Source organism: Vanellus vanellus (assembly GCF_965231255.1).
Source record: "Vanellus vanellus genome assembly, chromosome: 3".
Classification (NCBI taxonomy): Eukaryota; Metazoa; Chordata; class Aves; order Charadriiformes; family Charadriidae; genus Vanellus; species Vanellus vanellus.
Genome location: NC_138907.1, coordinates 24049592 through 24070543, shown reverse-complemented (window position 1 = coordinate 24070543; position 20952 = coordinate 24049592). Strand labels below are relative to the sequence as shown.

Genomic DNA, 20952 nt, shown 5'->3' with positions numbered 1-20952 from the left:
AGAACGTAATATGGCCTGAAAATCTCAGTGCCTTAGAAAGTGAGTGTGACTCTTCTAGATGGCCATGGCCAACTCATTTTCTTCCACATTCTTCTGAGACCATTGTGTCCTGTGGTTCTACAGCAAATTTATCTTTATATAGTATTCCTGTGAGCCGAAAAACAGAGCGGGGGGGGGGGGGGAAGTGATTTGTTCTACTTGAAAATTAGTTTCATCTCTTGTAGGACCAACAATATACTCACAACAATCATGTGTCTAGTGGATGGTGTCATTCTCCCCCTCTACTCTGCACTGGTGAGGCCACAACTGGAATACTGTGTCCAGGTCTGAGCTCCCCAGTTCAAGAGCAGCAGGGAATGGCTGGAGACAGTTCAGCGAAGAGCAACTAAGATGATTAAGGGCTTGGAGCATCTCCCTTATGAGGAAAGGCTGAGAGAGCTGGGACTCTTTAGCCTGGAGAAGAGAAGGCTGAGGGGAGACCTTATTATGGCGTACAAGTATCTAAAGGGTGGGTTGAAGGAGGATGGAGCCAGGCTCTTTTCAATGGTTCCCAGTGACAGGACGAGGGGTAACAGGCACAAGTTAGAACACAGGAAGTTCCGTTCAAATACACGGAAACACTTCTTTACGGTGAGGGTGACAGAGCACTGGCACAGGCTGCCCAGGGAGGTTGTGGAGTCCCCTTCTCTGGAGATTTTCAAGACCCGCCTGGATGCAGTCCTGAGTAATGTGCTCTGGGCAATCCTGCTTTGGCAGGGGAGTTGGACTAGATGATGTCTAGGCGTACCTTCCAACTCTGAAAATTCCGTGATTCCGTGATTATGTGGCAGAATTGTTTGGAACACTCATGATTTTCCATCCCTGACTGTACTGAAATTTATTTAAATTTCAACTCTATTTTTCCTAACCTTGCAGAGACTGGACTTGAGATAGAAAAAGTTTACACATACACTATACCTATCTTAGGTTGTGACTCCATGACACTTTTTTAAAGGAATTTGCTTGTTTTGGTTTTTTTCCTAATTAAAATGAAAAGAATACACAAGGATATTTTCTATATACAGTATGATATTAGCTGATGTGCATCTGTATTATCAGCCTTATTACATGTTCTAAAACTTTTAAGGCCATGTTTGCTAGTGTGCTTTGTGACAGAAGTTACTAATATAAAATAAGAAGAGCTAGCATGTATTTTGAACATCATATTCTTAGTTCCCCAATTCAACTGCAATGTGTTTTTTCTAGGCAATGCAGAGCTGACATAATGTGGCAGCCAGAAGTGACTCTATTGTAGGGGAATTACTGGATGATCTGTAAGAGTTTGCTTGTTACACTACTGGTTTCCTCATGAGCCATGTCTGGGATAATAAGGGTTGTTGCCAAAGTGTGTTGCACTCCAGCAATCCCTGGCCAATGACATAGCACCTGTATGATTATTACTGCTGGCATGACTTGATGTAGCTATTCAGATGCCCCAAATGGACCCTTAGTTTGAGTTATCAACTGTTTCTTTCCAAGATGATAAGGCTGCTTTCTGTCACTTTTCTTCCTACCCTGAGTCCTGTGCCAAACAAAATAATTTCAACCCAAGCATCTGGTCTTACAACAATACGTCCTATCCTATACTATTGATAGAAAGTCTATCTGTTGTACCCTGTAGAATATATTTTCTGCTCTCAGAACGTTGCTGTATCTTCATGTGAAAATAAGCTTGAGCAATTCCTTACCTCCGTATAGGGTGATTCCCACAGCAGCATTACTCTTCAGAACTGCGAGCTCCTTGGAGCTCAGGTGTTTGGCCAACTGGTTAGGTAGTACAAACGAGCGATGTCGCACAATTTAATATCACAGACCAGCTTAATAAGCAAGTGGTCTCTGAAACTGGGTAACAAAAAATGGCTTAAGGTCACTTTTTTGCAGCTTGTACTTCTGAATTTTTTGCTTTCTTTTAGTACATGTCATAATGTACCGTTCAGAAGCAAATATGTTAAAGGCAAGAGTATGTCAAATCCAACAGTGGGAACACCAGATATCACCTCTCATTCACAGGACTAGAATGAAATATCTCTCATTATAACATGCACTCATTCAGTCTTCTGGGAAAGCAAACGACAGTTTCAACTTTTGATAGTTGACATAATGTTTTTTTCCAGATTCTTTACTGAATGACTGTGTCATATTTACGGAAATACACTTTGTTATGAAGACCACTTTCAGAGCTGTGATTGGAAAAGTTCTTGATTGTTTCCTTTGAGAAGATCCTTAAGGTCACCACTGCTGGGCTGCCTTCGAAAAATGCTACTCTTGATATATGTAATGCAAATGATTATTAACTATCAGTGATCTTTCACATTATTTTCTTAAGTGTAGAAGTAAGGTAAACACTGTGAAGCAAATTAAAATGTAGAAAATGTATCCCTGGCTGCTGTTTAACTAAATGCAGAAAAGAATCTGTGGATAACTGGAAGTCTGAAAAGAAAAGCTGGAAAAACTTTCTGGTGAAGGTTACTGATGAGTTGCAGGGTCTGATTTTGAGGGAATACTACAAAGTAGTGACTGAGAAGCGTCAAACCGTTCAGTTATTTGCATAAGAAAAGATACTGTCACCACTCTTCTAATCAAATCCATTCTAGTGGTTATTTGTAAGGGTTTGCCGGCAACTAGTTGAATATTTTATAAAACCTGATTTTCAGTTCTGTAATTTCTCAACGGGAAAATGCAGTCCCTTGATGATGATCCAAGGCTTTGAAGAATAAATTGATTCGAAAGAGAAAATTAGATGGTACTTATTATACTGTCTAACTAGCAATCCTGTGTCATTTGTCTGTTGGATGATAAATGTCTTGCTTTGCCTACCTTCCTCATTTAATAATGTAACTTGTATGTTAGCAGCATAAAAGAAAATCTTTTTAGTAAGAGCTGACTTTAGCCAGTATTTCTTTGAGGGACATATATGTATGTTTTAACTTTCTAAATAATTCCCATTGTACACATTGCCTAAACATTTTAAAGCCTCTTGTTTATTCAGAAACAATTTAGAAATAGAGTATATTGACCAATTCCTTCAGTACATTCTTAGAGTACATTACAGTAACTTGTGGCAGAGCTTTTAATGGGGAAAAAAAAAATCAGTTGAGCTGGAAACGGTAGAGTTTGAAGTTACACCAAATTTGGTTTGTTTACATTGTTTTTAGGTTTTCACTGCTTGGATATTATTTTGTTTGTTGGAACTGAAAACCCTCACACTAAACTGGGAAGTGCTTGGCCTTGCCTTTTGATGATGGGTTTGGATGGACTGTTCAGCATTCTTGGAATTAAGTAGATTTATTTATATATCTGCCAAACAATGTTTGAACTCGATTCAATCTGCCACGATATTGGATTCAAAAGGCTATGTTTTGAAGTCACTTAAAATTCTTCATGGAACATATCTACAAAAGCAAGCTACTTATTATTTGATAATACTCACCTAGACCCTGTTTGGGCTGGTTAAATAGAGTTGAAATGAAAGTAACAGAAAGCTTTTCACAATTGTCTAAGAATTGCATGGTCCATGTAACTTGAAAAATCCAGGTATGAGAACTGATCCTCAGCACCTAGCATAAACAAGATATATCTGTGGAGCTAGGCTAATTTGCATCAGATAAGGATCTGGCCCATAACAATATAATCAATATGTAGATAAATGCTATTTAGCAAGAAAGTTCTAGGAAAAATGGCATTACCCATTTTCATGGAAAAATAGACACTGTTTTTAAGCTGATCTTTAAATGCGCGTTGCTGGTGAGTTTGCAAATTGAAGTCCAAGATCAGAAGTACATATGCTAGTGAATTCTTGCAACAGATACACTTAGGGCTACAGAATGTTGCATCTTAAAATGATGCCTGAATGACGTATTTTGTCACACTGACCCATTATGATTGAGTAGTTGTATAATTTTTAGTGTTGTCAATACAGGTAGCTCTTCTGGATGGGTTCTAAGAGGTTATATCAGGTGTATGCTCAAGCTGAGCAAAAGACTACAAGTTTTTGTTGCTTTAATGATCGCTCCAGAGAGCAAGAGTAGATTATTCTTAGAGCAGTAGGACTTCAGTGCGGTAAAATGAGATTTTTAGATTTTAGAGTAATCTACATTCCTTGAATAGGACAAATCACAGTAAAAGATAGCTTTGTGCACTTACATTGGGGTGAATAAGAGACTATAAGTAGTACAGACTGCTTGCTGCTTTAATGGTTTGAGGTAAGTAGCTACTGCTTCTTTCTTTAAAATTTGTTATGAATCAGCTTAGGACTAGTTTGCTCCATTTTAAACAGTAGTATGATATCCCGTTTGGAATACACCTCAGTGTTTATTCATTTAATGCAATGAGGAGCGGGTTTCAACATGCCCTTTATAAACTCAGGTTAAAAGGACGTTCCACCATGATAGAGATAAACTATATTCTTTATTCTCTTACAGTTTTTGTCGATCTCAGCATAAAATATGTAGGGAAACTGAAAGGCATATCCACAGAAGGAGTTATTTACAAGTAGGTGTATTACTATGTGTTAATATTCTAGAATAAGAGTTATGGAATTATTCAGGGATAACCTTTGCACTTCAAATTCAGACTTCACTTCCATTCAAATAACCTTAAAGCTTTGAATTAATGTACAGAGGTAATAGCACCTAAAGTGAAGGGGATAAGATATAAAGGCTTTGATGCACACAGTGTCTGTTTCACAACTGTATTGTTTTTGTTTTCCATAATGAGACTATTTGAGGAGGAATTTACATTTTGACTGTGCTAACAGGAACTAATAATATTCCCAGCCAGCAGCTTAGAGATGTGTTTGGATCTCTCACTTGTAGTTGTACGAAGGAATGACAGCATGAGTGAGCGGTAAGCGCTTATCATTAGCAACTGAATACCCTCCTCTTTTAAAGTATAACTTGCTAGGTATGAAAGTCCCAAACCTGGGGGGGGGGGGGGGGGGGGGGGGAAGAAAGAGAAACAATAAAAACGTTACATATTAACAGACTTTGTACACTAATGCAAAGCTGCTTGATTGAGCAGTGTAGTGTCAACCATGTCTTTCTTCTAATGCTAAAAGTAATGCACATAGACAGAGTGACAATCAGAGTACAGCCTCCCATCAACTGTAATTAATCTTTTAGTTAACAGAGACTAGAAAAGCTTCTCATCAGCCTCTTCTGAAGTCTGAGGCACCCTGTTTTTTGATGTTTGCATTCTGAGTAAAATTGTCCCCACCAGTTCTAACAAATTGAAACACCAGGCTAATTATGGCAGCTAATGAAGTGTGTGGAATGGTCACAGCTTGTCGTGAAACTGTTCCTTCAGCTCAGATTAGAGTTTCATCAATCACTTTTTTAAACTGATCCAGAATTGCCTCTGCCCAGTGCTTGGCATTTTTAATGCTGTTTCTGTAATTGGTTTTTTCCCCAAAGCTTAGGCTATTTTTTGAAATATTACATTCTCAGGACAGGACTTACAAACTCCAGTTTATAAAAAAACATTTCATTATCGCCTCTATCAGCTGATCAAATGCTAGAAAGCTAATAAAAGAAGCAGAAATATAAAATGTGATATATTGCTTTTAATCCAGCTAAAGGTAGCAATAAAGCATATACACATATATGTATATGAATCATTATTACGGTGGGCTGGATGTATACTGCAATCTCATGAGACATGGTTTGTGGGCTGGATGGTTCAAATCCCAATGAAGGACCTAAATGAAATGAATGAGTTCGTCTTAGCTTATTTCCTAGTGGATTGTGGTCCTGCATATATCACTCAAAGAGTTTGGCATGATTTGTAGTTTTTGCAGTTGCCCAAGCCTTTGGCAGGAGGAAGACCAAAATGCCTTGCTATTTAAAGAATTTCCACACTTCAGGTCAAATCCAAAGTCCTCAGAGAAGTATGGGAAACTTTACAGTATAGCTTATATTGCTACTACACTGTCAATGAATAAATTAGCATATAAAACATTGTAAAAACTCCTAGTTCCTGTTCATTTATAAGATATAACAGTACTCGGCTATACATTGAAAGTTCTGCATAGATATTAAAGGCATAGATGTTAAAGTCTAAGGGTAAATTCTTCCCTCAGCATGGACAAGGGAGTGTAGAATTTAGTTTGGAAGTTATCCAGCTGAAAAATGAAATAAACTTTTGCTTATGCACTACTATATTATATGTTTGCACAAGTTGTTACATTTAGTATATCTAACGTGTATTCATATCAGAACCAAGATAGCATGATTTTAGTTTTTGAAGTGTTCAACAATCTGGTTTTTAATCTTGTGCTAATATGTGTAATCCTCTTAATTTTTCTGAACACTGTTGAATCTGAAATAATGCTTGGCTATAAATATCGACCATTCCTGTCCCTGAAGTTTCCTAATCGGCAGCAGTTTGATAGAACTAGATTCATGTCAATGCCAAAACAAATCCCTGGCACCTGAGTGAGTAATCAGTGTTGCTGATGCTATTCCTGGAGCGTACCAAAGAACTGGTGGGTTTAGACAAGAAAAAAAGTGCCACTGAAAAATTAAAAAAACCCCATGATAACGTATCATCTTTGTGTTTCATATGAATAAATGCAGACACAAAAAAGTAGCAGTAGGTGTTAGCCTAAGAGCTATTGTTCCAGCTTTATTGGTGAGAACATTTGTGAGCACTGCACAGGAGATGAGTGTTTTTTCCTAGTGTTAGCTAGTGTCCAAAGTAAGCTGCCTGCAAAATGAGAAAGGTCTGTTCCTGTTTGATCACTTTGGTCTCTTCTGAAGCTAGCTTATATTTACAGGACAGGAGAGCTGTTTTTCTCTTTAGCTTGCCTCACTGCTAGGGCACGCTGCTGCCTCATGTTTAGCTAGGTGCCCACCAGGACCTCTTCTGCAGAGCTGCTACCCAGCCTGTCAGCCTCCAGCCTGCTTTGCTCCTGAGGTTAGTCTGTATCAGGTGCGTTTGTCCATGCTGTATTTTGTGAGGTTCTGTCAGGCCGTTCCTCTAGCCTGCCTACATCACTCTGAATGATAACCCTCAAGTGTATCAATGGCACCCATTAGTTTGGTGTTGTCCATGAACTTGACGAGGGTATGTTCCATCTCCACCTCCGGGTCACTGACGAAGATGCTAGACAAGATAGGTCCCAAGAGGAAATACATTTGTGCCCAGGTTCCAGACAGAGTACAAACCATTCGTTGCTACGCTTTGAACCTGATACTCCAGACGTTATTACATCTATTAGTCTGCTCATCTAGACTATAATTTACCAACTTGATTAAAAGGACTCTCTGAGATGTTGTGTTGAAAGCCTTGCTAAAGCTCAGCTAGGCAGCATCCACTGTTGTCCTTTGATTTGCATATCTAGTCATTTCATCACAGAAAGCAATCGGATTGGAAAGCATCATCCAGAACAATGCCAAACCAGATGAAATCTAACTGGAGTACTGTTTTTGCCGCATATGCTAAATGCAGTGCAATCAATGTGCTTTTTTTTAATTGATTTTCAATGATTACAACTTTTTTTTTTTTTCAAACAGATACAACTTAACCCGATAAGATAAAATGTATTCTCACTTGATTATTTCAACTCAGAATTTTTCCTCCTTAATGCCTAGTGGCATGATTTTGGCAAGTTAGAGATAGTTGCAACTTGATCTTGGCAGGTTAAACATTTTCTGGCTTTAGTCCAGCAGGTTAAAAGTGGTTCTGAGTTTGGCTTGGCAGTCGACACTTGGCACTGGCTGATTTTCAGCTGGATAGAGAATGTTGGGGTTGAACAGATTAGAGAACGAAAGGGACAGCTTATAAATGGCACAGGTCAAGATACTTATCCCTAAGTGCATTATTTTCTAATACAAGTCCTGTTGCTAGCAGAGTTTGTGATGGACAGGACACGGAGGAGTCGGTTTAAAAATACAAGCTATGATAATACTATGATAAAATACTATGATAATACTATGACAAAAATGTGTCCTTTACTTTTTCATCAGATGCTTTTAAGACTCTGTATTTTTCTGTACACAGGAAAGTAGCGTTAGGCATAGTTCCACTTCAGATTTAATAACTTCATAAAAGGTTATGTATTACTCATCAGTGTGTTTTCATACTTGACAATGTTATTTATACATCTTAAATAAATTAAGACAAACATCTACTCCCCTCTTCAAAAATATTTTGGTAAAATACCCTGCAAGAAGCAGACACTTGCGTGACAATAGCAAATAAACACCTCTTGGGATTCTGAATACCTACTGAACTATTTCAAATGCACATTTGTTTTTTAGCCCAGATTCAGTAAAGTTCAAGGGTATCCAAGTATGAAATAGCTTGCAGAGAAATTCACATTGGTTTCTTAATTCAATTTACTTGTAAAAAAAGGCTACATTGCTTGAAAAAGTAGAATATTATCTTTGGCAGTTTTGGTTCAAATACAGACATTCAGAACAGAATTTGGGTGATGATGTCTCGTAACATTGACTAACGTATGGTACAGCATGCACCGGAACTTTCTGTGTGGCAAACTGTACTTTTAATATTGATACTGGCTCTGAAGAGGTCTAAAAGTACCTTAAAAGTGTCTACATAAAGGTGATTTATTCTTCTCCAGTAGGTTAGCTTTATGCACATAAATAAATTCATTATCTTATAATTTATTATAAAATAAATTATTATTTATAAAGGAGAACATATTTCTTTTTAAAGCATTGTAAAGCTAGTACACGTTTGGGAGGAAGGACCAGACAGTGTCTGGCTTGCAGATCATCAGTAAATGGAATGAATGAACATAGAGGGTACAGCTGGGAATTCCACCCTTCCTTACCCTTGGGCAACCACAACAACTGCAGGGTACTAAGTAAATGTAACAAATGGAGATTTGGACCACAGATCTTCATTGCTGGATGTATTGCACACGACAAAAAGGACAGGCTAGTTTCAGATGCCAGGTTAATTTTAGAGAGGCCACATTTATGAGAAGAAGTAATTCACTGGACCAAGTTCTTCCCCTTTTTTCCTTTGTCCTTCCTTACACAAAACTTCCAGCAAATCCAACAGATAACGTGCCTTTGCTTGTAAGAAAGCACTGTATGTGTTAATGCATTTGTAACCCTTAATAAACATATCTATTGCAAAATATGCTTTTCATTCACAAATATTTGTGCTTTCCTTGTGCAATGGCTCAAACGCATTCTCAAAAGCATCATTACTTTCTGTCATGTCATAGCTTAATTTGTGCAGCAATGGAAGGGTACAGTGGGATATGCTTTTGTTCCTTTGTCCCAGCTGCTTCTAACCACACAGGAGCAGAAGTAGGCTCTTTTCAAGGCTGGAACATGTCCTCTCCTACCTTGCACAGATGAGGACAAGAAGTTTTGGAGTTTGACTTGTGTTAGCCAGTTATCTCCAAAGCACAAAGTACCGCAGCTGAGCTGCTGAGCTAAGAAAGCAAACTTGAGTGAGCACAGATTAGTAGCAGGATACTTTCTTCTCGGAATACTAGAGAAAGGGAGGAATAGAGTTGTCGTTTCTATGTTAGGCTGTCACAGAGGAGCACACACTGCTGTGCTGCTGGTACTGGACACGTCATGCAGAAAGTATCTAAGCCTATGTGATTGTCAGATCAGTGTTTTTTCAAACTCATGAACCATAATTAGAAGTCTTTTGTAATTTCTAGCAAGCACTGTTTGAATTTGGCTTCCTCATTTATAATTCCAAAAGATGAAATGTGTAAGAGTCAGTGATAGTTATAAATCTCCGTGAAAGTTTAAGTGTAATAATAATGAAATGTTTTGTTACATAAATTAAATAGCAATTAATGTTTTCTCTTTTTGTTTGGAAGATAGGATATTAAAATAGCGTTCTTGGATTTCCTACTGTGAACATAATTTCCCGATATTTTTTTGCAACACATTATCATAATGTCAATAAAAGACTAAAACTAACAAGTAGAAAAAAATTTGCCTGATGTAAGTGTAACACCGAAGGTTATAAAGTTGTCTTTTATGATGGCTATACAATATCATTTTATTTTAAGATCTAATAACAAGTTGATTCAAAGGGTAAGACTTGCACTTATGAAGTCATTAAAACAAGTAGAAAATTGCCTTCTACCATAGTCACCCAGTCTTTTTAAATCAAAGAGTTTTATTGTTGTTGATGATGATGTTTGGTAATTAGGGAATGAGTTAGACCTCACACAGAGTCCTCAAGCTTGTCAAGAAGAACCATAAACTAGAATGGAAAAAAAAATAAATAAATAAAAAAAAAAGATCATAAAATTTTAGGTCAGTTCGACCATGTCTGTGTCAATCCACAATATGGAGAAGCTCATAAAGCCTTCGTGCAAGCACAGGTTTTTTCATTGCACTTACCCAAAAGAACAAAATTTAGAGGGTTTAGATTGATAGCGGTAGTAGAGAGTCGAAGGAGGAGATAGATGGTCTCTCCTTATTCTCCTCCTCCGCATTGCGCTGGCAAGCTGAATAGGGAAAGGTGTAATTCTACCCCCTTAGTCACAGCAGTGGTCACTTGTCCAGTGTAGCGCAGGGAACTCGGATTAGGCACGCTTCGCCCTGGAAGTCAATACCTCTGCGCGACACAACGAGATCCACTCCCTGAGGCACCATCCAGGCTTTTGTTATTATCCCCTCTTTGAAGGGGCTAGTTGACCCAATTGGTTAACACATTAGCTTTTCAATTTTATAGCCTTAAGTCACAGAAGACCTACTCCTCGTTTTTGGATATTTCTCCACAGCGGAAAGCAAAATTGGCAGTCTGTGCCCACCAGCCACAAAACCAGAGTTACGCCAAACAACTGTGTCCTGAACTTTATGGCTAATTAGCTGTTGAAGCTATGCCCAAGAAATAGGTTCTGTTGCCCATGGGAAGAAGCGTGTAGCCATTATTAATGTCCCAGCTCATCTCTCTCAATAGGTCTTCTGAGCAGTGCTGCTTAAAGAGCCTAAATGTACAACGGGGAATTAAAAATTATAGTACCCCTTTCACCGACTGAAATATTGTAAACTTGTTTCGCTGGGGCCAGGATCGGTGTCAATGTACTTTGTGTGAAAAGTGCAATAGAAGCATTAGTATTTGACAGCACTGGTTGAAATAAGTGAAATTAATGGAGCTCTTTTCATATACGACAAGGCCACGGCACCCCTTTCATGCTGCTTACAGACAGAGAAAAGTCAATACTTTTTTATTACTTGATGCTGACCTACATTCTGCACTACAAGTGCCAGGCCCACTAATTGGTTTCAGTTGTGAGAAAAGTTTGCCCCAAAGAAACGTTGGAGCAGATAAATCAATCTTTTTTAGGGTAGCTTAGTGGGTTTTGAGCACTTGAAATGACATTTGTGTTGTATTGACAGAATGGGTTGCTACACTCATTTTGTCATGTCAGGAGGCCCTGTACTAGTTGGAAGTATTGTTAACCAGTATTGATAAATTTGCTAAGAATAAAAGTTAGCTGGATCAACGTTTTCCTTCTATAAGAGCTTGCCATTTCTGGTTTGCGTCCTTGTTAGACCCCTCCGTGGCTATTAGTAGGTCAGGAGGCTCACTGTGACAGCTCAATTTAAAACCCTAATTTTACTATTCGAAGCGTTAGGATCATAGGGAATACTTAAATATGAGCCCTTAGTATTAGACAGAGCGGGTTGTGGACTGTGGCTGTACAGCGGCACTCGGCAGTGCTGCCTGGTTTTCAAAGGAGGTGTGCACATGAACAGCCTCGTGGGGAAAGCAAGATTGCTCAGTGGGCTTACCCTAAACATACCCTAAAGGACATAACTGCTGCCTGGACGTTTGTGCAGAATTTCCCATTGCGTCCTCCAAAGTCTTGATGCGTACCTGTGGATGTTGATTTCAGGCTAAAGAAAAGTGAAGTTTGTTCCCTGTTTTTACTTTTCAGTAGCATAGAATTAGGATTCTAGCAGCTGTGCCCGCTTTTCAGTTGTTCCTTCTGCCATTGGTTCTTAACAGAAGTTACCTACAGTTGTACGTCTGCATACTCAGATGTGAAATCTCTTTAGAATTTGCTTTAATATTAACATTTCAAAGATAAACTATGTGAGCATTTGGCAAGTCTAATTGATGACATCGGAGTGTGCTGATTGAGACAAATCTTTGGTGGCTTGGTGTTTCCTGTTTTGGCTCCACTGTTTAGAACTGATGAGTTCTGTTTAGAACTGATGACACGACAGTCAAGTAGTCAAATATATTGAAAGGGTCCATAGGTCTTGTTAAGCTCTGTCAGTTGGACTCGAGTCACTTACAGTTTACTAGAGTGAAAGGAGTCAAAGCTTGGCAAGTTTAAAAAGGAAGTCTTATCTTAACGTCCTTTGGGAATTTAAAAATAGGTCTTGGTCCTGAGAATTGCAGATGCTGAGAATTATATGGCATGATTTAAGAATGCATTGTGCAAAAATTCCATAAAGCTCAGCTCCATGCTCCTATGATCCCGAGACTGCAAAACTGTAGGGTCAACCTCACCAATATGTGGGAATCCATATTTGTAAGGCAATTTATTGCAGCTACCAACAATGAGGGACTGACCGTGAAAATAATTTTGAAGAAGCCTGTTTTTCTCCACTCACAACTTCTGTTCTTGCAGCTTCAAAAGGATTATCTACGTAACTTCATAACTTCTACGCTACGTAGCAATCAGCTTAAACTCAGGGTGATCCTGGCAGTCCACCAGAGTCAACCAGCAGTGCATTGCAGTTCGCCACTGAAGCTGCATTTGACCATCAAATTAGTTAGACAAGAGAACCTGGCTCCCAATTCCTTTCCCTTTACGGTCCTACAATGATACAGTGGAATAGACTGTCTTCAGCGCTGTGAGGTAGACCTTGCAAGGCCAAGTGGTATTTTCAGGCATTACTTTCTCACGCTGTCGAAACCTGATTAAAATCTAGATCTTCAAACACAGAAATGGATGGGGTTCTTTTCCTAGAAAGGTATTTATATTTTATGTGCATACTGTGCATCATTTATCCAGTACACATTCTAAATTTCTTTAATTAGTCTAACTGTAAAGCCAGCAACACTTTTATTTATCCATCAGACTGCGTGATGTTTCCTAAAGGTGGTCAAACACAACTGCTGTCGTCATAATCGGAGCCAGTTGTTTAAATGCTCAGTTGTGAGTATCTAGTGAAATAGCTTTAAATAACAAGATAAACAGTACAGCTGCCAACCCAAAGTAATCTTACACCGAGGGGGCGTGTGGCACAGAAAATTTCCTCTTTGTCATTTTGATTTGAATTTGAAGCTGGCCCTGGGCTTAGTTCCAGCTCAAAAAACTGTTCACTTCAAAGGCTCCTAAATCGTCCCAAGGAGCTAATTTTGGCAGCCAATTGTTTTTGTTTGGCCAGGCATCCTAATAGCAAAAGCCGTCTGCTCCAGCAAATGAAGACTTCTTCAATGCTCAGACTTCCCATTCCTGATTTTATCCTGATGTGGGAGGTGTACACCTTTTACTGGTTTCCCCGTCTTACCCCAAGTTCGCTGCTTTTTTTGTTAAACCGCACCTAACTGTCCTGCACGTAAATTAAAAATATACTTCCTATTTTCAAAATACAGGATACTGTATTCTGCTCGGAATTGCTGTTAATCCTAAATTATGGCTGTATTATCTGTTTGCTTTCTCGGCAACTAGAGCTGGCTTTTTTTCCGTTCCCGTGAACAATATTAGCGCGGTGAATTTACTGAAATAAACATAAGTAGCTTCACTTTAGAAGGAAATTATTTGCTGTTATGCTGGAGTTATAATAATATTTATTATAATAATTATATGGACAATTTTTCCTGCAGTAAGAAGGTGCTGGTGATGCCAAACACGAAATGAAAATTAAAATACTGTGCCACTCTTAAGGTATAATACGGAAATATGCAAATAGGCTGTTGCATAAGAAATTGAGCAGTACAAGGCATAAAGCAACATTACAAATTAAATCTTGTGAACAGTTAAGAAAGGGGCAGTACTCACTTTCTCACCACGCAGGGAGTATATTTCATTTTGAATGTATACGTCTTGCTATTTTAAGATATATGGACTACACTGTTGGAGAAATCATACCAAGTAACTATAGGTACGAGATGTAAGAAATAATATGGACACAGTTCGGCAATACACAGTGCGGTTGAAACTCAGGTGGGCCATGTCAGTGCTTGCATGAAGCTTACCAGAAGTCATAGTTGCTCTGGCTGTTTATGGAGATTCAGCTGAACTGCAGTCTGTGAAGCAGCTAAATCTAAATTATACAGGGAATGATAATTCCGCTTCTTGTCATTTTCAGAAAAAAAAAAAGAAAAGTTTTCATTCTGTTTTTGAGAGAAAACCAAACCTTTCAACTTGTGTAATGTGTTGAAATGGTAAAGATTTTAGCTTTCATTCACTCATGGCCTCAGATATTTTATGAAGACATTGCGTTGGCATGCACTTTCACAGAGCATCATGTTGACAATAGAAAACAGTAGAAAGTGTCCGGATCAACTTCTTTCTTAAAAATTAATCATCAGATCCTGGAAAGCTGATAATTCATCTGTGGCATGTTACTTTCGGAAAGGGAAAACAATTTTAATGCAAAACGAGTATTTTGTGTTGCTGATACTATTGCCAGTATTTCAGAGTCAAAGAAAATAATTTGATTAAGAATGCTTTAAAACCTTGATCTTAAACACCATAGACTTGCTTATCATTTGCCATGAGCGTTTATTAGTAAGAAGCTAAATCAAAATACTGTTTAGAATACTTAGGTTGTTTTACTTTCTTGTTTGTTGGCTGTATTTACATTGTACTCTTAAGGCACAGGTTCACTTGCATTTCTCTTAATCAATTTAGATTTGTAAGCATTTGCATTTTAAAAAAAATGAATGTAATAACCAAGAACTTTTCCTGGAAAAAAAGTGTTCAGGAATCACCCTGCTTGTACTTTTTCTACCAGAATTCCTAATCAATTAGTTGCCGCTGATACTTATTTAATATATATTCTCTTTTTCTGGCCATTTCTTATGGAGCTGGTTCAATATCCATGTTTTAATGTTAACTAAGGTAGAAAAGTCAAAATATCGCAAGGACATCTTGCTGTCTTTAACCTACTTGGTTGCCAGGGAGGAGAATATAATTTTGTATACCATGATTTGCAAAAGACTATAAAAACTGAGTTTTGGAGCAGGGACTTTTTGCAGTGCCTATAGTTACTTAGAGTTTGAAATACATATTTACTTGCAATTAAATCAATGAATCTTGTGCTCTTCAAAGTAATGTACATGTAATGTACATATAATGTACATTTCATATGCATTCTTTTGCATAATTTACATTCTAACTCCTATAATGAAATGTAACTAAAAGACAATGTTTAGAGCTCTAAAATACCTTAAAAAAAAGAAAAGGTAAAACCATGAAAGTCAAACTTAACACTTTTTTGTGTCTCTCTTATTTCTTTAGGACTTCCAAACAGTGTTACCATCAATTCTTCTCTTCGAAAAGTTTGGAAAAACTTATTCCAGAGCTGGGCAAATAGTGTAATTGCCCTGTAAACCACGCAATATAAGGCACCTGATAAGTAATCAATAAATGTATTTCAGCAAATGCACAGCAGTGTGTTGACTGATTGTCCCATAAAGTACTCTTTCTGTAAAGTGATGTATACTATGTCTGAAGTAGTGTTAATTGATTTTGTTTGGTCTTTAAGCAATACAGCTTCCAAGATTTATTAAAAAAAAATTGTTGTGGTTTTGCCAAAAAAAGTATTATCTTAGGAAAATGATTTCTGTAAATGCTGTAATTTATTTAATGTAAATCCTTTAGGATAGAAAACCAGAGTAATCAAGTAAAAGACTTGGAATCACATTGTATTTGTTACAAATTCGTAAGTGAGGTTAACACTAAAATAAGAAACAATGTTTAAAAGTTACATCTGTTGTTTTTTTTTTTCTCTCAACTATAACTGTATCTGGTTCATTGTTGTTCAACATTTTCAGTGTTTGTATATATTCTTTTTGGATAGTGATCTATCTCTTCAGAAGGGCAGGATAGGCTATTTACATGGAAGATACTATTTTAAATCCTTTTAGCTCTTCTGTAGGTGATATAACATCAGTGTTGGAAAAAAAAAAAAAAGGTTCTAACAACATATACGCCTTATTATTAGATCAGTTTTTCTATATCCCCTTAATTTTCCTTACCAATAGCTGTTTGTTTACTCCTAGTCCCGTGTTAAGGAGATTGATATGTGGGTCCATAATCAAGTGATGCTTGGCAAGGAAGAACACATTTGATTATACAAAACTGATATTCGTTTGCTGTGTTCACTGGCATGCAATCCTGCAACACATTGAGTATCTTCAGAGCCCGTTACCTTCAAAATACTCAAAGACTTCAGCATCATGGGAAGACTTCAGCATTTCTTAAGAGCAAATCATAAGCTAATCCTTAAAACTATGTGAGTGATTTTTTACAGGAGTTTTATCCTGAATTCTCTTGGATAGCGCGTTTGCTTTTCATGTCATTTGACTGTATTTGAATCAAATCTATCTGTTTATCTGTTACTCAGTGGTAGGGTTTTTATTACTGAATTTTGTTATGTGGTTCTTTTGTCCCTTACAGATCCGCAGAAAACCTGCATGAGATGTCTGTTTGTATGAATACTTTCTGAAGTAGGAGTCACAAGCCTCACTTCTGCAGGGTCTATGTGAAAAAGTTTTACTGCTATCACACACAAGAGTAAAAGCACTTTCATTTGGGACTCTTTAGCCTGGAGAAGAGAAGGCTGAGGGGAGACCTTATTATGGCGTACAAGTATCTAAAGGGTGGGTTGAAGGAGGATGGAGCCAGGCTCTTTTCAATGGTTCCCAGTAACAGGACGAGGGGCAATGGGCACAAGTTAGAACACAGGAAGTTCCGTTCAAATACACGGAAACAGTTCTTTGCGGTGAGGGTGACAGAGCACTGGCACAGGCTGCCCAGGGAGGTTGTGGAGTCCCCTTCCCTGGAGATTTTCAAGACCCGCCTGGATGCAGTCCTGAGTAATGTGCTCTGGGCAATCCTGCTTTAGCAGGGGAGTTGGACTAGATGATCTCTAGAGGTCCCTTCCAAATCTGATAATTCTGTGATTCTGTGATTTCCATTACAGTAGGTTACGAGAGCAGGCACCGGGCTGTGGTGGTGTTACTTTTTGGAGTTTGTCACTTTCAAGCTTTGAAAAGTTTATCCTTCTGCACAGCAATGCGAAATTACCTCTGAGAAGTGAGAAGCAGCTGCCTCAGTGGCTGAGTTTCCTCGATAAGATTTAATCTGATCAAATGTATCAGAGTGCTGTAGTTGTTCGTGGAAGGGATTGAACATGAGACGCTTGTGCAAAACTGTCGATGAATAAAGATGCCACAGTAATTTTTATATGTGAGAGCTATCTATTTGATTGCTTCAGCTTTAAGGTAGTTCATCACAGTAATTCACCCTGTGTTGCCTCTTTAACTTCATACCACAGTTTCCCATCAGTCCGATTAGAAATGGCAATGCCTTTATCAGATTAATCTTTCTTTCTCTTTCTTCCTTCCAGTATCTCTGACCCCAGGACAAAACAAAGCCTACCATGCAGACCAGCACTGCACTGGCCGCAGTGCTCATAGCTAAGGGTCTGGAACAGAGATGGAGGTTAAAACCAACACTTCTAATTTTAATTGTTTCATACATACACACTTTTCCTCCTCTTAAGAAAAAACAAACAAACAAACAAACAACACCACAACCAGAACAACCTTTGTCATTTCTAAGCAGCTGGCTACTTCCCAGAAACCTTCTTACACAAAAACAGGTCTGTTCATTTTATTAGCCAAATAAACATCCACAAAATTGATAAAATAGCAACCATATTACCTGCCAGGCTTGGGTTTTCAGGTTCTTCTGACAACTACATTTCATAGGGAATCCAGTACTGTTCTTTAACGGGAGTTCACATAGAACGTATGTCATTCTTGGTCATATAACATCCAAACTATTTTGTGTGGCCACACTATAATCCCAGAATCCTTCCATTTCTCGTTAAATACATTCAGCACTCGTTCAGTACATTTATACAAACCACTTGATAATTATTCTAGTGGGACCTCTACCAATTCTTCCATTATTTAGCAGATTTTTATTATTTCCGTTACTCTCTTAAATGTCATATAAAGACATGCAGAGATTAACAGAGGATTAAGTTGAAGATATTTTGAAACATAATAGCATATCAATCTCTGAAACTTTAGATGGATCTTGATCTTTTTTTTTTTAAGTTTTAATTCCTATCCAGATGCTGCACAGTCCAGGAACCCTTGCGAGCGTGGGCTAGAGAACCTGCGCCAGCATTTTTTCTATGTACGGATGAGGCTGACAGAGAAAACTCCCACCAGCTAATAATAATTAAGAACCCAGTCTTGGGATACCTTCAGCATGTTGGACCCCCTCGATTACAAAAGCAGCTCAGAATACATAATATAGTGCCAGAGACACAGGTATGTTTTTATTACATAGAGGAACAATTTAAAAAATAGTTTGGAAGTGAATGCTAGCCACTTTGTAATATATAGGAAAGGAGATAAAATATAAATTTTAGCCCTGGGGTGGACCTAATTTCTGTGACTATGGGATAGGCTACCACTTCCATCTGGTAACCCTCTGTGGCAGCAAGTGAATGTGTCTGTCTGGCAGAGAAAGTTTTGTTTTGCTCTCTTGTTTAAATCAAAATGTTTGCATGTAGCAAATTTACAGATTTTATCTAGGGATAGTTAAAGCTAAAATTTTGATATTTTTATTCACTGCAATAATAGAGTGAACAAGAGAGTAAGCATTTTGATGATGTCGTTATGTAACCAGTCTATCAATATAAACACTGATTGTGTGATTTTACTTTACCCCTCTTTATCTTTCTTATTTTATATAGTTTACCATATCACTTTTAATTGTCAAATTACTTTTTGTAACATCTTTGAGTAATGTATTTTTCATATTTTATTTACGGTAGGTTTTTCTTATTAATAAAATTGTTTTATAAAATTCCGATACCAAATAGTGCGTGCACTTCAGAGAAGATGTTTCTGTTTTATAGAGGGTGTTACAATCTAGTCTCACAGTAAAAATCTTAACAACACAGAATGGGTATAGATAGAGGTACACTGAAAATTTGAAATGGACTCATGGATCTTGTTGAGTCTGCAAGACATGTAGCCTCTTAGAAATGTAGTTGGCCTTGACATTTAGCAAACTACGAACAGCAGTATCTAAAAATCAAAGAGAATCACTGTGTTGCCAGAGAAATAGACAAATATAAGAAGCTTTATATCAGTCTTCAGAAAAAGAAATGTAATGTCTCTAATTGCCCCATTAAATGTATTTCAGTCAATTGTAGTTGAACAAATGTGAATAGTAAAACATATATAGCCAAACTGTATCAAAGTGACCTGGTTGCTGTTTTCTGCAATAATATGCCCTTCAGCATGCAGCAAGACATGCACAATCTTTGCTTTTCAGCCACAGAAACGCAGATATTTTTTGTGATTTGGACAGATTCAGTCCATGTGTACAGAGGAAAAAATATATTGTTGGGTTTTTTCATACTGTGTGGCTGAAGAGGCTTATCAAATCCTAGGAAGAACCTGTCATACCAGCTCACTAAAAGAATATCTCTGAGACGTCACTTACATGTCTTTGTCTCATGCATAAAAAGCCTGGAACATAATACTTTGATGTCCACTGATATCTGAGCAATTTGTATGGATCATAGAGTGGCCTACATGCCAGGAGCTAAGGATTCAAAGCATCTATGGTGATGACCAGTGATCTTTGGGTTTAACCACCAGTGGGGATCACAGCACTCATAAAAAGGATGCAGGCAAAGTCATTAAAATGGAACAGCAACGTGCTAAAAGTTGCACACAACATACGGCAGCATCAGAAGTTTCAGGGATATTAGAAAATGTCTGGTGACATCTTTCCTTACCAAAAACTGTCTGCTGTTAGTCAGTGGATTAAGTGTTCCTGTCCAATAATTTTCTTTGACTCCTACATAGCTGATGTTGGAAACACAGAAAATCTCTTAATTTAGGTAATTTACGAACTGTCTTCTGGGCTCATCCAAGATGTTCTCAATGCTTGTCAGAGAAAACATTTAGCTTGTAATGCCCTCTAGAGGCAGAATTGCTGTAATAGTGTTGACCAGAGATTTACTCTACTTTTCTGGTCCAACGGTGATGCTGTAGCTTCCAAGCAACAGCTTTATTTATTTATTTATTTATTATTATTATTATTTCGTTTATTTTTAAATAGGCCACACTGCACATTTCTATAGGAGCAGAGGTCTAGAACTGTTAGGGGAAGTTGTCTCCAGCTGAGGTGTAGCCTCACTTAAACTGCAAAGCCAAATGGTGACGCTTGTAAACAATAATGGAGTTTGACATGCCAATGTTTGACATTGAATAAGACTCTGAAAGCATCAAAATTAAAAAAAAAATATTTCTAACAGTTTACTGATACTTCACAGGGTGTGTTTGCAAAATGCCTTTCATAAAGCCATGGTCCTCAATTTAATGAATTTAGAAGTTCTGCACAGTATAGAGTTTGCTAGAAGGGTGAGGAGCTCTGCCTTTTACTAGCAGCCACGAGCTCCTGTACTCAGGATACCAGAGACTGAAAAGCTGAGGATGCGCATAATTCCTTAATTTTAAAATCTGAGATACCCCATATTAAAACAGAAACACTACAAGCTCAAAGGAGTCACATCCATGTAATCAGAAACAGAATTTGAGCCTTGAAGCTTTCATTTGTCTCAACTGCATTCATAAAATATTTTTCTTTTTTTTGGTGATTTTTCTTTTGCTAGTTGACAAAGGTTTCTGGTGGGCCTGGAAAAATGTCAGCAAAGAAGCTCAGACAATGCAAAGCTGGCTTGG

The 20952-nt window shown here is 37.8% G+C and overlaps 1 protein-coding gene across 1 annotated transcript in view; it reads left to right on the top strand.

Moving 5' to 3' along the window:
* Window positions 1-15550, top strand: part of SPATA17 (spermatogenesis associated 17) — a gene marked incomplete at both ends in the record, with an annotated part of 93912 nt that extends 78362 nt beyond the window's left edge. The window contains 1 exon segment of the mRNA XM_082481644.1: window positions 15470-15550. Coding sequence (XP_082337770.1) covers window positions 15470-15550 — 81 coding nt within the window.
* Window positions 15551-20952: the final 5402 nt, after the last annotated feature.